At 42.3% G+C, this 17,211-nt stretch overlaps 1 protein-coding gene across 3 annotated transcripts in view; it reads right to left on the minus strand.

The window, feature by feature from the left end:
- The window catches only part of SYBU (syntabulin), a 42,034-nt gene that overhangs the window by 10,834 nt on the left and 13,989 nt on the right, over positions 1-17,211 (minus strand). For all 3 annotated transcript variants that reach the window (XM_063327416.1, XM_063327415.1, XM_063327417.1), the window contains one exon: positions 17,007-17,204. In XM_063327416.1, the coding sequence (XP_063183486.1) occupies positions 17,007-17,204 (198 nt within the window). The remainder of the gene's footprint in view (positions 1-17,006; positions 17,205-17,211) is intronic.

Here is a 17,211-nt window from a genome sequence, read left to right on the forward strand (position 1 = left end):
TAACACCATCAACTGGGAAACCTCCTACTAACTACTGAAGGGCAAATTTCCCATCCTGCATGTGATGCAACTGCAAATTTCGGGGTGCAATTGAGGGGAGGGAGAAAGAGCTGCCTGTGCACGGGCCTGTATGCCTCCAGCTGGCACTGGCGCGTGTTTATCCCACTTGCGCAGGCGTGGGATAACCGCCACACCCACACCTTGGGCGTCAAAAGGCCCCACCTCTGACTCTGTTCTCTGCACTGCCTCAGCCACAGCACACAGTACAGTGACCGTGTCACGCACTGCATTCACAGCTTCTACAGAGTGGGTGTATTGGGCCTCCCAGGACAGTATGCGAGCACAGAAATACCACGTCATATATGTACATATGGATATAGAGACAGTATATGCATATACATTTCTTACACAGAGTCACACAATAACCCCACATGCGCGCCTGGAGTACGGCATCCCAGTCTGCTATGTCTAGCCATTGCAGACAGTTGGATACCTTGTTGTGTGGTCTTCTGGCCTCAATATTAAAATTTTGCTTGCACTTTAGCATCCAATCCTTTTCCTTCTATAACTTGCTTGTGTGCATTTTATTGTCCATTTGGTATCTAAATAGTAAGATTAAAATACGCAAAAAAAGGAAAAAGCTCAAGTAGTACCTGTGACAGGAACACTGACAGCTGACCAGCAGAACTGGATTCCCGACACTCAGGATGCATATGAGCTCGTTAAAATTTTTTCTTTTTGTGTAAGTCTTCCCTATTTGCAACTTCACTACTGCTTCATAGCTGCCAAAGTATATAAACCACAAAGCTTATCTATCTTCTGACTCCATAAACATGACCTTTTATATATATATATATATATATATATATATATATATATATATATATATATATATATATATCACTCTTGAGGCTAGGTTTTGCATATAGTCACCCAGTGAAACAGAGCTGTAAATAAAACAGTGCTGACAGAGACAGCTTGTCCTCAAAATGTAAAGCACTTAAATTTGCTGACCTTCCTTGCCTTCAAAAGCATCCTGTTATACAGCAAAGAGACCAAAATATGCATATATGTTCACCAACTCTGGTGCAGCAACTGAGGAATAAGTGGCACACGGTCTCCGTAGCTAGCTTTATTTAGAGACCCTCAAGGGAAGAGACAGGGCCTGACTGCACACACACAAAAAAAAAAACAAACAGGAAAGCCATTAGAAGCAGCTGGAAAAGTAGAGAGAATTCAGTTGTAATGCCTACTATTGAAAGGACCTGTATTTTTAAGAGACTTGTTTTCATTTATCTTAAAACTTTTAACTCACAGCTACATCTCTAGTTCCAATTTTTAACAGCATAAGCTGTTACCAGAAAAAACTAACGCTGCTTCTTTCCTTTTTAATAGAGGGTTGTTCCTGCAAGATTGTTTTTGTACACCACAAGCAATCTAGGAAAGAAAACCACACTGCTCACATGCACTGAGAAATGTTAGAAAAAGAAGCTGCAAAGAAGCAACGAAGTCTTGCTTTAGCATTTCAGGCTTTTCTGCAGATAACACCCTTAAAAATGACCCATTTTAAGGGCAAAGTCTCCTAGTGGGAAATGTACTCAATTCACAGTGCCAAGCCCATTGCTGACAGTGGGTTTTGGTTCCAGTCCCTGGCCTTTGACTTATTACTTATTTGACTTACTATTACTATACGTGAGACTCTTGGATTTACTATATATTTCCCACCAAACAGTAACTGGGTAAGAGCAGATACAATCCTGGGAGCAAGGAGCAGGACACAGAACTCTCCCCCGTGTGGGCGGCTCTAGTCTTTGGGCGACACAAGCTGCTCTACCTCTGCCCATGTCTCATACGCTCCACTACCGTGAGGTCTAGAGTCAGTGGAGGAAGATGAGGATGCCCAGTAGGTCGCAGTGGTTCAGGAACTCTTAAGAGAGGTGTGGATTTGAACTCCTTTAGTCTAAGGAGGGCACTGAACTTGGATCTTTTCCCTGGGCTCTAACTGCTCAGCAGTGACACAAACCAGGGTGTTAGCGCTGGCCATATTTCAAAGGAATAAAACGTGCTGTTTGCCTGCGCTCACAAAGACAGTCTGGCTCCGGTATGGACGTCCAGAGTGAATCTGAGGCACACATGCGGGCACACTCAGGAGTACAAGTAGGTGGCCAAATCTGGGGGACAGGCGCTTGTCTCTGGCATCTCCTGTGGACTAGTGGAGGTGTGTTCCTGCACAGCATGCTCTCCGCTGTGAATCCTGGATTTTGGTACCTAACCATCCCCTCTGGTCTTATATGCAGTTTAGTCACCGAGATCAGAGTTGTGAGTTGCGCTCCCAGGATGACGGAGGGGAGCTGGGCACAGCAATGCCTGGCACGGTCAATCCTCAGGGCACCAAGAGGCACCCCCTCCCCTATCCCACTGCACTGTCCGATGAAGCCATCACTCCCTGCACGTCGGTGGCCATCCACCTGACTGCTTGCCAGTGCTCCCTCATCAGACAAATCTGTTAATCATGTTTCAGCTGATTGCACACTGCGGTAGCACCTGGTCACTCGGGCAGCTGGCAAAGAGACAGTGCAAAAAATCTTTCAGTGTGACTCTTCATAAACTGTTCAAACCTGCTGTGTGAGGAGAGTTCCAAAATCAGACAGGAGATTTTTGGGAAAAACTGCAACTCAGATCCTGCTTCCCCACATCTGGATCTAAACTCAGTTTTACAAATGATCTCCTCAATTCAGACTGCTGGTTGTGTGATCTAAACTAATTATTTATCTTGATTTCCGCTCATTTTGCATGCTTATTCTTCTTACTTTGGAAGAAGGTTTGTTATCAAATAATCAAAATTTATCTCATTAAGCAGTTTTCTGATCTCATCTAAATACTACAGTTTCGGTAGTAATCTGAACTACATTAATGCAAATTATAAGCACTGCAGATCTCAAAATGAATACAGAATGTGACTTGTGTATGCTGTGAAACCACAATCAATCAAGCTCTTCTCTAAAACCACAGTCACTACAAACTAATTACTGATATTGGCTGAGAGCCATCATGTATATTCTGCATATCACCATAATCTGGGCTTGTGTTTTTCTTAATTATTTTTAATTCATGGATTTGTAGAGCAGCCACAAGCGGATGTTGGAACAGACAAAGAGCACTGCAAGTTGGGTTTTTTTGTTTCTGCTTTATATATCTTAAGGAGATTCTTCATACAGAAATCAGCCTGACCTAATTATTTTCTGTGCTTCTATGTGCAGTTTGAGCTGTTCTAACACCACCTTAAAAATGGCTCCCATAAATTTTCTCTTCTCAGCCTGAAGTGACCTTTGTCAGGGGGAACATATGTTCACAGAGCAGAAGGGAACAGTCTGGGGAACTTATCTTCCTGTTCAAACAAAAAGGCTCTTTGGATCAGAGACGGAAGGATGCTACTTTGCTACACCAACCTCTATAGAAACGTTGAGACTGGAGGTTCAAAAAATACACTGATAGTTGTATAACAATATTCAACTTGAATTAGACAGTTTTATAAAATGTATATGGAAATCCACCTACGGACACAAGTATCTTTCATAAGGAAGAACGTAGTGTCACCTCAGAAGATTTTTCATATACCTGGAGGTACTATTTGGTCTGCTTGAAAGGAAATGGATAGGCTGGTCTGAAGTATTTTTAGGAGCTGGAAAATGTCATCTTTGGCAGGGATGACTTAGCAGTACACAGAAAGGGAGCGAACTCCATCACAGGCTGGGAAAACATCCCAGCCCTCCCGTCACGTTGGTGGCAGAAGTTTAACAAAGGGCTTTCAGAGGCCCCTTCAACACATCTCCTAAATCTGGTTCCCATGCGTGAGGAGGAGAGGGGCTGGCCGGTGCACAGCAATTAACTGCGCAGGCACGCGCTCACTGCATATACGCAAATGCATGAAATCGCAGGCTAAGCCTGATTCAGCTGAAAGCTTTTGCACAGTCACCCTTAATATAAGACATATGGTTTTCATTATAACATGCATAAAACATTTTAAATCAGCCTGGCATGTTTTCAACAGGGAAGAGAAAAATACTGCAATGAGAAACGTATCTGGGAGGTAAATAACTAAACAGCCCTGCAGCCCCGGGATGAAAAGGAAAATTTGTCATAAGCTAATCAATATTTACTGTAACGCACACGTTGAAATGATTACAAAAAAATAATAGAGTTCAAGTGTCATCTATTGAAACGAACAGTAAAACCTTACCCAGTATATTGATTGGTTGCCTAAACTATAAATTTTACAGTAACAAAGGCAAGGTAGGTCTGAGGGCAATGCATTTCAAGTTATGACTGCTGTCATTTCCTGCTCCCCCAATAGCACCCGTATCGTTAAGAAGCACAAATGACAGACAAGAAGCCTGTGCTTTTTCAGCTTATTAATCCTTGTGGGTTTGTGGTCACACTGCATTCTGCCAACTCCAGCAAAGAGTCACAGCCCGCCCAGATTTCGAAAGCCAACAGCTTCCTATTACTTACAGAATTTGAGAAGGGAGGAACAGAGACCTGTAATGAAGTTCCTCAGCATGGAAGCAAGACAAGGCTTGTAATACTACTAAAATATGAAACAAACCCAGCAGAATTTTCATTTCCTTTAAATACGTTTTATGTAACGGTTTATATAAGATACGCTATTATAGGGTAAGTTTACTATTTTGTTATGTCACATTAAAGGCAATATATTTCAAGCTCCTTGGGGAAGCGATGTCCACGTTTGCAGTGGCTGGAGACTGGATTTATGAAAGGATGCCAGGTCCCCAGCTCCCAGGGGGGATTTCTGGAAGTGGTGCTTTCCCTACCTGCCACCTCACTCGGTAACGCCTACAACGGTCTCCATCAGCAAAGCTTCTCAGCTGCGTGAAACTTGTTTCTCGGCATGCCTAGATGCAGGTCGGCTTTAAAAGCACTGAACAGTCTGATGCCCGGCTCCTGTCTACACACCGGGGTGGGTGTTTCATGCTACATCAAATACACCAGGGTCCACACAAAATCAGCCCAAGGAAAGCTCTCTTCCGCTGTTTGCTTTGCTGGGGAAATAAAGGATTCACCTGGGACTTATCTTCAGGGCCAGACTTAGCCTTGAACGGGATGAGGCTGCACATCATCTCCCCGCCACAGCACCAGGAACACACACCGCATCCAGCAGCAAGAACCGAATGAGGAGATGGGTACCCCTCCGCTCAGCTCATCGCGCCCCTCTCCAGCTCCTCTAAATCCACCCACTTTAGGATGCCTGCCCGACTTCATTACCCCCTGCTACACAGGGGAATCCAAACAGGCCTGAGTTTCCCACAGCTGCCACCTCCATCAGGAGACCCTACCCAACCCCTGCGCCCAACACACCTGAGAAAACTAAGCTCTACAATCTAGAGCTTTGGGCAAAGTTGGGCAACCTCTACCTAGTTGCTCTTCTGGCTGCTGGGTTTATTTATTTATTTATTTTTAGTTTATTTATTGGAACAGGAACTGAACGTATTATTTCTCCCTTCTGCTAGGCTCCTCCTGAGCTGAGAATCATAACTTCAAGTGAAAACCAAGAGTGGAGGCATCTAAAACACAGCTTCACCAGGATTTACATATCTAGGTACATAAAAGCAAGTAAAATACCACTGCTTAAACAGACCAAGTGAAAACACATAAATGAGATTTGCATGATTAAAATACAGTCCCTTAGCTTTCCGTGTCTATGTATAAATACAGATACATAAGCACAAGGAATACAGTAGACCTATCCACTCAATACTGCTTAAAATTATTTAAAGTAATCACTCTGAGGGAAACAACGACTTTCAGGAGGTAATTTGGTCACCAAAAAACAAAATCCAGAGAACACTGAAACTATTTAAATGAAACATGGACAGAAAATGGAAAACCAGAATTTTCTACTTTCTGTTTGAAATGATGCTTGAATTTTGGAAACTGCCAAATTTCTTTCTTCTCTTAAAAAGGGGGTAAAAACATTAAAAAAATCTCCCCAAACAGTCCAAATATTTTAGATTGAATATTGTCTTTCTTCAGTCTGAAACAAAGGTTTTCTTCAATGTTTTGATTTGGCAGCAAACCCCCACATCAGTTATTTGCGTAGCTCCACTTTGAACCTAATAAGATGTCAGACAAAAAAGAAATACGGGATGTAAAGGAAAATACAAAAGGAAATAATCTATCAATTCTTGAGTAAACATTGCTCAGAAAACAGTTTAAATCCCAGGATTCTCATTAAAAAGGCATTAATAACCTGGAGGAATTCCAAAAAAGGTCAACAATAATGATAACAGGATCACAGGCCACTGTTTATGAAGGGAGATTAAGGGAATGCAATTTGTGTATTCTAAGATAAAAATAAATACTGGCAACACTGTTTATCATGGGGAGGAGGAATACAGCTGGAAAACAGTAAAGGAAACCATGGAACAGTAACACAGGATTCTGGCTGCGATGTGTGTTATTTCATGAAAAATGACTTCAAATAAAAACTGATGGTTGGTGGGAGTTGTGCATAGTAAAACGTAGCTGGAGTAGGTTCAGAATACTTTAAGCAGGGAATCAGAAAGCTATTTTAAATGTTGGCATAAATAATACAGAATGTAATTTGAAAGTAGAGCACAAAAAAAAAAAATTCTCCTAAGGGAAGATTCACAATGGCCTCTTTCGTATGCATGGTACTTCTTTCTCTGGAGGTGAAGTGGGCTGAAAACCACAGAAAACAGCCAGGAGGAGCAGAAAATTCACTGCAGTAAATACACAAATCACAAAACATGTTCTAGCTTGACCTCACATGTATTTTAAAACAAACAGTTAAGAGTGTGCAGTGTGTATGGCATCAGTTTCTCTTTTTTGGCTCATATTCCACTCCGGATTAGCAGAGGAGAGAAAAAAAACCTTCTTGAATATATAAAGTTTTTTTTTTTTCCAGTAAAGATTACAGCTATTGCCATCTTCCAAACCTGCCTCAACTGTGCCCTCTAAACCCCAGTGCCCTTCTTACGCCAGGCACTCTGCCAGCTTTTCCAGATGCAGGAGCACGTCCCTGCAATCCCCAGGAGGCCTGCATCTCTAGCAGAAGGCATTTGGAGCTAAAAGATGAACTGGCCGGCACATGTTCACCCTGTCCTTCAGCCCAGGCAGCCCCTGCAGAACTCCCATATCGGCGTGCCTGACGCACTGCGGTGTGCGGTCCGAACCGTGGCCCCCAGGGACCCAGCGCAAGGCCCAGCTGGAGACTGCGGCCATCCTGATCCGGCGGCCACAGCCTCCCTGTAACGGTGGCTGTCCCACTTTCTGTACATCTGGAGCGGGACAATTAACAGGCCAGAGAGAGAAAGGAGTTATGGTGTGCCCTGCTGGGAACTCGGCTTCAAACCCACAGTAAAACGGTTACTAAATTATCCAAAGTGGAGCAGCCGCCCTGGGAGCGGCTGCCCGCATCCCCTCAGCCGGCCCAGCAGCCCGCTACGAGGGCTCTCTGCTCCTTTGTGCCCGTCCATCCTCCAAAAGAGGCGCAAACACATCTAAATGTAATTTTCTTTTCCCTTTACTGAACTAAATAACGGGGACCTCCCTTTATTTATTGATTTTTCATTGTGAGGAAGGAGATAAGCTCCTAACTGCAGAAGATTTGTGCCCCAGACCCTGAATTGCAGGGAGCATGTGCCACCAGCTCACAGCCGGGCAGGTCACTATCTTTGGTCAGGTGGGACTCAGACTTTCACCTTTTACTTGCCAGTTCCTCCTTTGCAACTTGCTGGCTTCTTTTTTGGATCCTCCATTTTCACTGTGACATCTGGGCGCTTGCTGCAGCCCGGGAGTCTTCTGAACAAAAAGACATATATGTATGTCTTGAGAGGCCACAGCCCAACCACTAATTGCCTACGTCTCTACTAAGCAACACCAGGAATAATTTTTCTGAAGAGGGCAGACTATAAAATTTGTGACACAGAATTAAAAGATTGTTTTTCTAGGCCACTTTATCAGGAACTTGTAGATTTGGGTTCAAAATACGAAACACTTTAAAGCCAAAACACTCTTTGTAGCTGCTACTTTGCTTGTTCTCATTTGAAAGAAATACTTGGCTATTTGAACTTGTTTTCTACATCAATCCAAGCAAATTTGTTTAAATTCAAAGTTTAAATCTAAAATATATATAAATCCAAACTAAAAAAAAAATAGCACCGTGCTAATAATTTTTACTTAACTTTGTAAGCAACTTTGGCTCAAAATACTTATATTTGGATTATATTCCAATATTGTCTCTCGGAAGTTACAGGGCATTTTTTTCACTTCTGTGATACAGAATCTCCTTGTGCAATGCTAGGCACCTTGGGCATGGTCCTTAGAAACAGGACAAACAGAGCATGCCTGAGCTTATAAGGGATGAACAGAAGAGGAAAAGGCACCTAATTAGACCTATTGGAAGATCCACGTGTGATCTTTAAACACAAACTTTCTTCTGCAAGTGAATGTTTAAGACTGACTTTCCTTTCTGTTTGTTTGTGGGTTTTTTTGTTTTGTTTTTTAAAAAGAGAAATAGAAGAGGCAGACGCAGGACTTGGCTTCAGTAGGAGCTAACAGCAGAGTTGCAGAGACCTGATAAGGACCACAGGAGATGGGGGTGGGATTCATTTGACTAAACGTGGATGTCTCTCATGTAGACACCCATGTCTGAGCCAACCTTGGTCCCATTTTCAGTCAACAGAGAGTTAGTCGGTATAACCAGTGAGTTTAAGGTACTGTTTATCTTATCCTAAAGTAAATGCTTATATATTTGTTCAGAAAGACTGCACATTAGATTCACTGATTTTATTCACTGTATCTCTGTTAAAACAAAGTAGGACTTCAGTGTGCTTGTGAAGGCAGAGACAATTACAACAACATTACAGATATGGAATTCAGGTCAGAAAAATTACAGGCTGTCTCTACCCAGTTTGGCTCAAAAACAAGAGTTCACATCTCCCTCACATCCAAAACAAGTCCTGTAAACCCCAGGAGAATGGAAATGTTAGATTCACCCGTTAAAGCTGTTCGACCTCCTATGAGCAATGGGACCAGTCATTGGACCAGAGGAAGACAGCCAGTCCCTAGTCGCAGCCCACAGCTCCTGAAGGTTGTCTAAGGAGACTTGTAGATTCAAATTTCACCTCTTCTGGATCACAAATACCAAGGGATATATGCCAGAGAGAGGAGCTCCAACAGGATCTACTGGCTGTGCTGGGTCTTCTGTTGACCCAACTGAGAGGTACCTCTCCAAAATGGGGTGGTCTCCAGGAAGACCTTATAGCAGCCTTCCAGTACTTCAAGGGGGCCTACAGGAAAGATGGGAGAGGGACTTTTTATCAGGGAGCATAGTGATAGGATGAGGGCTAACAGTTTTAAACTGAAAGAGGGCAAATTTAGATAAGGTATCATGAAGAAATTCTTTACTGTGAGGGTGGTGAGGCACTGGAACAGGTTGCCCAGAGAGTTTGTGGATGCCCCATCCCTGGAAGTGTTCAAGTCCAGGCTGGATGGGGCTTTGAGCAGCCTGGTCTAGTGGGAGGTGTCCCTGCCCATGGCAGGGGGTTGGAACTAGATGATCTTTAAGGTCCGTTCCAACCCCAACCATTCTATGATTCTGTAAAAACTGTCATAGAGACCCAAACATTCTGAAGCATGTGGGGTGGGGGTGGGGGGGGGGGAAGGGCTGGGCTGTGGACCCCTCAACAGCGGCTGCCACCCCACCACCAGACCTCCCAGTGCTGGTCGCCTTCCAGACCTCACAGCACCGACTGCTACAACACACCAAACCTTCACAGGGTGACGCCCCGCCATGCTCAACTGCAGCATGCAAGCTTTGAGGGTAGCATGGGCTTGAACCCAGACATGGCATCCTCACTCCTGGAGGGTGAGATGTGTATGTTCATTTCCCCGCGAAGCACACCCCGGTCCTCTGGTACCCATGGCGACCGAGTCTTTAATAACTCCCTGTGCTGGCAGGTCAAGTAAGCAAATCTACACAGCTCCATAGCAACAGACGTGAAATTAAAGCGGATCCCATCAGGAAAATATGCAGGAGGGCTCAGTGCATACAGAATTATTATCCGGAAACACATTTAAAAAAAATCAGCAGTAGCTATTTTGTGTAGGCCCAAAATAAAAGGCAAATGAGAAAAAGGAACAGGGTCAAAAACTGCCACAACTGTATTTGTTAAACTCTGCGTTAGAAAAGATCTCAGAAACTTTATTGTCCCCCCAAAAATTATCAAGTCCACAAATAAGAAAGAAAGAAAAGTAAGATTAAAACTGTACAGGAAATAAATGTTGCATACCATTGGATCTGAACATCAGGATAGTTATGTGATCTGCGGGACAGAAGTGAGGCATTTGAACCATGTGCTTACATCTGGGAAAGATGACACATCCTCAAGTGCTTCCTCCCTTTCTACTGCCAAGGTGATGTTTTAAAAAGCAGATGGAAAGCCTTCCACAAACACATGCAATTGACCACTGTGTATCTGCTCTTTGCCAAGTATCGAGCTGCTTAAAAATCTAATGCTCAAGCTAAAGCCCATCCTCATAAGGTTTAAGCTACTCAAGGAACCTGGGCTTTTGTTCTGCCTCTTTTCACTTGCAAGCTCCCCTGCACCCCTGAGGATTTATGCTTATCAATAAACACAGGCACATCAAGAGATGCTTATTATTAATTCAAAAACTTTAAGGAGGTACAAAAGAAATATATGGAGAACTTAGAGCCATAGGCAAGATGCTCCATCATTTGTTATCAACTTACTTCACTCGGTCCATCCTCAGACCAATCTTTTTGTTCTATGACCGATTATTTAAAATACACTGAATCAGGTGTAGCTCATCTCCTAATTTCAGTATTCCTACAGACATGACACCAGCCACATGCTTAACTATCTGGATATTCTCAGGAATGGAGGCACAGATCTTCCCATCTTCACAGCACAAGTAAAGTTATGGCTGATTGCAGGATGGGTGCATGGTGATTAAATCTTGCATTTGTAACCGGGTTAAATGTTCTTTGACATACCCTTGTTCTTAATTATCCCTCCCCCAGAAAAGGTGCCGTCTTGGAATGTGGGTCATAAAGTACTGCTGAATAAGTCGCAGCAGAAAGACAGATTACACTGAGGTCACCAGTCTTCTCAGCGCTCTCACCTTTGTGTGATCCTACTTGTAAAATGAAGCACACCAATTTATTTTAGGGATCAGTCAAAGTAGATTGCTACCTCCAACTACAGGTTTTCTGTTGGTTTTTTTTGGTTGGTTTGTTGTTTTTTTTTTTTTTTTTTTTTTTAAACCAAACAATGTGACTTTGCCTTAGAATACATAGTACACCAGCAGCATTTTTGAAAGTATTTCAACGTAAGAGGTAGAAGTACCAAGTAGTAATAAAGAACAATGAACCCCTTTGCACGCCACAGGACCTACTCAAGTTAGCACATTCTGTAACTTGTTTCTCGTATTCTGTACTGCTGTTCCTGAACAACGGGGACAACAGTTCTATTATTTTCCCCACTGCTTGCAGATATTTGGTACGGAGAATGAACAAAAGCCACGCAAATACAAGATACAATGTTCTTGGATACATGCACCAGTAAAACATGTCTTTCTAATATTTTATCAGTCTTCCCAAGAGAAAACAAAGTCCTATCGTTGCATCCTTCTGCAATCAGAAAGGCGAAGTTCTTGAGACTGAAGTACACTTCCAGGATTACCTCTAATACAATCCTCTCGCAGAACTACACAAACTCATCTGTTTTTTAAGTGAAGGATATACAGACATATGTATCAGTCAGACACTTATTCCCACACTGTCATGCTGAAGAGAGGGAGCGAGCTGACAAAAAAGCTGTAAAATCTTACAGCCAGATGTCAGTAAAACAACCTAAATCAGAGCTTTTACGTTTTGTTTTTAAATCAACCAAAGTGACCGCCTTTCGCATACTGAGACATATGGAAGTAGAGTAGCAATATGGATAATAAACTTATCTGCTAATTTTACACTACTGGATTAACTAGCCACTACTCTTTGCTTGCACAAGCTGCCCCCAGAAATGAGTTTCTGGACATTTAGTATCCTGCAATCTAATCCTCAAACACCAACACAAAAAAATCAGCAGGAAGAGAGTGCTACGTTTTAAGAGCTAGACATTTTTAACAGCAAGACATAATTTGCAGCCAACACCTGCATTTACTATCTAATCTGTTTGGTTTATTTAGCTCTAACTGTAATATCCCCAAATGACGAGCGTCATTTCCTTGCCTCCTTTTTGTTAACTACCATCAGCTCCAACGCCGATTGAAAAAGCACCTGCACCTACACCATCTCACAACCAATTTAAGTCCAATACAGTCTGCTCCACCTGTCTCTACTAAAACTCCTAATAGTCGTAAAGCCTGCAAAGTTTAATGTGTTCAGACTGGGACATCCTAACCCAAGGCTCATTCACTCGTGACTTGACAAATTCACCATCAAGAAGTAGAGAAGATCATACTGGCAACACACGCTGAGTACAACAATGCTTACTATGGCTCAAAGTTAAATGACATTTTTAATTGAATAGCGATTGTTAAAAGTTTCTTTTTTTATTCTTTCATTTCTATGAACTCATTATAAGTGAAATGGCAGCCCACAGACATGAAAGATAGGGCAGGTAAAGCACCAATTGTGCCTTGCAACTACTTAAATACAGATCTGAGTGATGCACTATTTAAAGGGAAAACAGTCCGGAGAACACAGAACCACAGAATCTCTGGGGGTGGAAGGGATCTCTTGAGACCACCTAGTCCAACTCCCTGCTCAAGCAAGCCTAGCTGAAGCAGCCTGCCCAGGACTGCGTCCGGTTGAGTTTTGAGTATCTCCATGGATGGAGCCTCCACCCACAACTTCTCTAGGCAACCTAGCCACTGTCTGACCACTGTCACAGTTAAAAAAAAAAAGTGTTTTCTTGTGTTCATGTGGAATGTCACGTTCCTTAATTTCTGCTTATTTCCTACTGTCCAACAAATGTAGGTGCTCTGTGTGGTGAAAGCCTCTGAGATTTGCCCACTAATTTGAACAGACCGAAGTTTTAATGCTGGAGTTCTCAGTGACTGCCCTTCTTCAAATACAATCCATTGCAGTCCAACTGCTGCATAATCCAAAATGTTACTATTTTAGCCAGAGTCAGTAACAGATGGCCAGATGTTTTATCAGCAGTGAAAAATAATAGCTTTTTTGCGTAGTCTGCTGCTACCTGGAATGGTTATTACTGAACCAAGCTGGGAATGACAGCCAGCCAGTCTTTACAAGGTTTGGGAGCCAACCCTAACTGTGGCTCACCATGGCCTCCTTTCACGCAGTGGTGCGTGAAGGGACACCTTAGACCTCTACTCTGCAGGCTCCTGAAGGTGCAGAAGGGATGAGTCTGGGACAGTCTTAATGTCTTATCTTAAGTCTTAATAATTTCATGTGAAACTTCAGCAATTCCACGGGCTCTAAGAGGCAGCTCCAACAGTAACCTCGGCTCATTCAGTGAACTGTCCCAAGTGTGCCCACAGCAACAAAAACAAGAAAGTAAGACCAGAACTTTTGCCAGAAACGCTGAACATCATCAGCTGATCAGGTGCCCTTCTAAAATTATGATGCTTACAGACATTTAAATAGAAGCACATCTCTGTGTTACTTTAAACGTGCAAGCCCTTTAAAAGTTATCGACACAACTCTTGCCCAAGATCCCCTTCTTTATCCACATGTATTTGGAAACTTATCAATACTTTGCAGCTTGCAGATCCAGATGTTGAATCTTTGCACTAAGCATTCTAATGGAAGTCAAAAAACAAGATGAGAAAGACAGTCAACAAAAGCGAAACAGTTGCCACTATTCTCAACAAGATGTGGACGTGAGCTGCAGGAATTCGGGATGGATCTTTGCAGGAGTATACCAAGATTGTCAATATGTGGAAGTGTTTATGCTCCTGTTTATTCAATTACAGAAACTGTAGGATTCAGCACAGCATCTTGATACAAAACTAAGTCTAGTGTTAATTAAGCTTTTTGTGCCTTTTTGTGAGGGCATTTTCCGCAACACATTTTCTAATGCTTTTAATATTGCATAATTGAATGACATCCAAAAGAAGGATGAACTTCTAAAATCCTGAAATTAAAAGGCTTGTAAGTTTCTCCTAGAGTGGATGCTATATGTCTTCCTTAATGTTCCTGTCCTCTCCGTCCTTTCCTGGGAAAGCAGGCACAGATTTTAAACCCAATTCACCTATAACACCACGGTGATGTGGATTTAATGTACAACAAAAAGATTACCAACTATCCCAAATGAATAATGTTCTCATGATTATAAATCTTTTAGAGGTTTAGTAAGATGCAGTGATAATGCATTTCAGGATTAAATATGATTCGCTATGTAAATAACATAAATTATGAATGATACGTAAATCTAGTTTGTTAATACTTAAAGAGGTGAAGATAATTTAGATCCATATAACAATGCCTTAGGCTGTTAAAGAAAAAAAACGTATGTTGTATTTCATACTTTGAAGTACAGAAAAGAAAGATGAAGTGATGTTGCTAGAGTAGCAGAAAAGCATTGGAGCTTGGCAACAGCCTGAAAACATCCCAGGGTTCATTCTCAGTGCTATCCCACTCTGACATTTCCTGAATTATCTAAATATTTGTGTGAGTGTTACTTCTGAGATTCAGCATGTTCCAAGAAAACAATCCTGGAAACATAAATTTTCAGCAAAATGACAGGCATTTTGAAGGTGCACACTGATTGATGTACTTGCCTACAAAAATGTAGCACAGGACAGAGTCTGTAAAAGATAGGGGTAGGCTGGATTTGTGTCTCTCCTGTCTGGCCCTGCTATGTGGTCATTATCACAAGACGTTTCAGATAAATATGAAGTAGAGATTATCTCCATAAATCAGTAAGGGCTTTTGGTAGAGAGGAAGATATTACGCACAACCCCTTTTGCACTGTAGTTTGAGGTATCCAGATGCATGCAGAACTAGGTTACATACGACAAGGACACATTGCTGTTATCCTCCTCCCACGTCCCACTTCCCTTCTGCTGCTCCCCTGTTATTCCCTGTGTGTTTTGCTACATGACGATACCTCCTCTTTGCACAAGGCCTAGATCTTCCCGACTGAGTCACCAGAAATTCACGTGCAAGTAGGTCATGGGGAAGGGACTGGATCCACCTGAAGCCAAGAGATAGCAATGGGAGAGAATTGCATTAACCCCTGTGGCCAACAGTGAGGAAAATGAATTCCAGCTGTCCCCTGGTGTGTTCTCAGTTTCAGGAACGTCCCTCACCTGTGTCAGCTCTCACACTGACTACGATGTGTTTTTTGACAACTTTCCACTAAAAAGGTGTGAGATGTTTGGCAGGAGGAGCTTAAAAGTACTCTGTAAATCAGGCCTGGTTCTTTCTCTGAGAGTTTTGGTGGCTCTTGGGAGCGATATGCTTGAACTCCAGAGACAAGTTTTCCAGCCTTAGAGATCAATCAATGCAGAGGTACCGACATCTACAGAATGGCCCACCTACAAGAATACCTAAACTAAGTCAATTCAAAGATTTGAAACAATACCATCAACTAAAATGAAGATGACTTCTGACTATTACTACAAAAGGCTAATAACTTAATATTACAGGTGAATTTAAGTGTAATAACCCAAAACAATTAAGTAATTTATTGAAACAAGTGCATAACTCTTCTCCATGTGAATAGGACTCTTCAGTAGAAAAATAACTTTCCAATTCTTTATCCACACTTTGCTAAGCTACATCCATATTCACATACAAAATGGTTGTGGCAGCAATGGCTGCAGATTTGACTGTCATATACCATATCCACTGCATTCTGCCTGCGTTAGATTCCTTGATTTTAATGGAACAGAAAACAAACCTTGAAAAAAATATTATCTATCATCCATTATGCAGAGCAATGGGAGGCTGGGAGCATTCAAGTAACACTATGAAATGAGCTGAAGAACTTGCAGGGATAGTGGCAAGTCAGATTTAATCAGCCCTTTCAATGACCAAGCCAGTGAAGGGTTTTTGTAACAGATTCTCTACTGTTTCTGGATTAAACAGGGTGCTAGTAAATCTGAGCTGGCTCCTCATGAAACTATCTAAATTGCTTCCAGAGATAAAATGACTCTGGAAACAGCATAGCCGGGAGGTACCTGAGCTCATAAACGATGTCAGTTCTGCAGCTGGCTCTGTACAGGGTCAAAATCCTCTCTGCCTCCACGATTAATGAAATAACAGCACAAATATCCTGACCATTTGTAATTAAGAGCTGCCTGTACATGCATCACAAAAACATTTCATATCTACTCATTAAAATTACAGCAGCCAATGACGCACCGGGACATTTAGCCTTGGATGTGCGACAAGGAGGTGCTGATGTAGGTGGTGGTCTGAGGTGGGCCATTAGCTGGAGGCAAGGGGAGACATGCTCTGGATTCAGCCACCGCAGTATGGATCTACATCTGCCCAACTCCCACAAGGCTGCCCGTTATCTTGCCTTGGTTTGACGTGTTTTATCCCCAGAGATATCACAGCCTAGCAGCATAAACTTTAGGCAGAATCCAACGATAAATCTAATATCAGACAACTATAATTCTTTGCTTTAATAGTAAGTGTCATTTATCTTTGGCCTGTGAAATATGTGTGCAATTACCATGAAACAGGATAAAATCAATTTCAGTTGTTATTTAACATGACTATCGAGCTTCATAAAAGAAAGTGAACATATCAATTAATTATATTATCATGAAAAAGCTAATACGAATAGTATTTTCAAATCTTGCAGGTGGCTCTGTAGAAAGAGCCCAACTATTTTTTTTTATTTTCTATCAGCATTAGTGGTGTCATGGGCAGCATAAAACAATGTATGTACACGCCTGTAGATGTTCTAGTCAATTAGAAAGTGTAATTAAAGAAATGAAAGGAACTATACTATACTCACCGGGCTTTACAAGGCTTGTCTTTGTCTCCTTCTTATATCGAGCCAGCTGCGGGGTCCCTTCACTCACTGGCCCTGGACTGAATTTCTTCCTGGAGAAGTCTCCATCGCTACCAGTGCAAAAACTGATTGGACTGTTTCCAGCATCAGAAGGCGTCTTAACTGGAGATACTGACTGGCTACTAGGACAGCCGGTGTCATCTGAAGA

The sequence above is a fragment of the Chroicocephalus ridibundus genome, chromosome 2 (genome assembly GCF_963924245.1).
Source record: "Chroicocephalus ridibundus chromosome 2, bChrRid1.1, whole genome shotgun sequence".
Classification (NCBI taxonomy): Eukaryota; Metazoa; Chordata; class Aves; order Charadriiformes; family Laridae; genus Chroicocephalus; species Chroicocephalus ridibundus.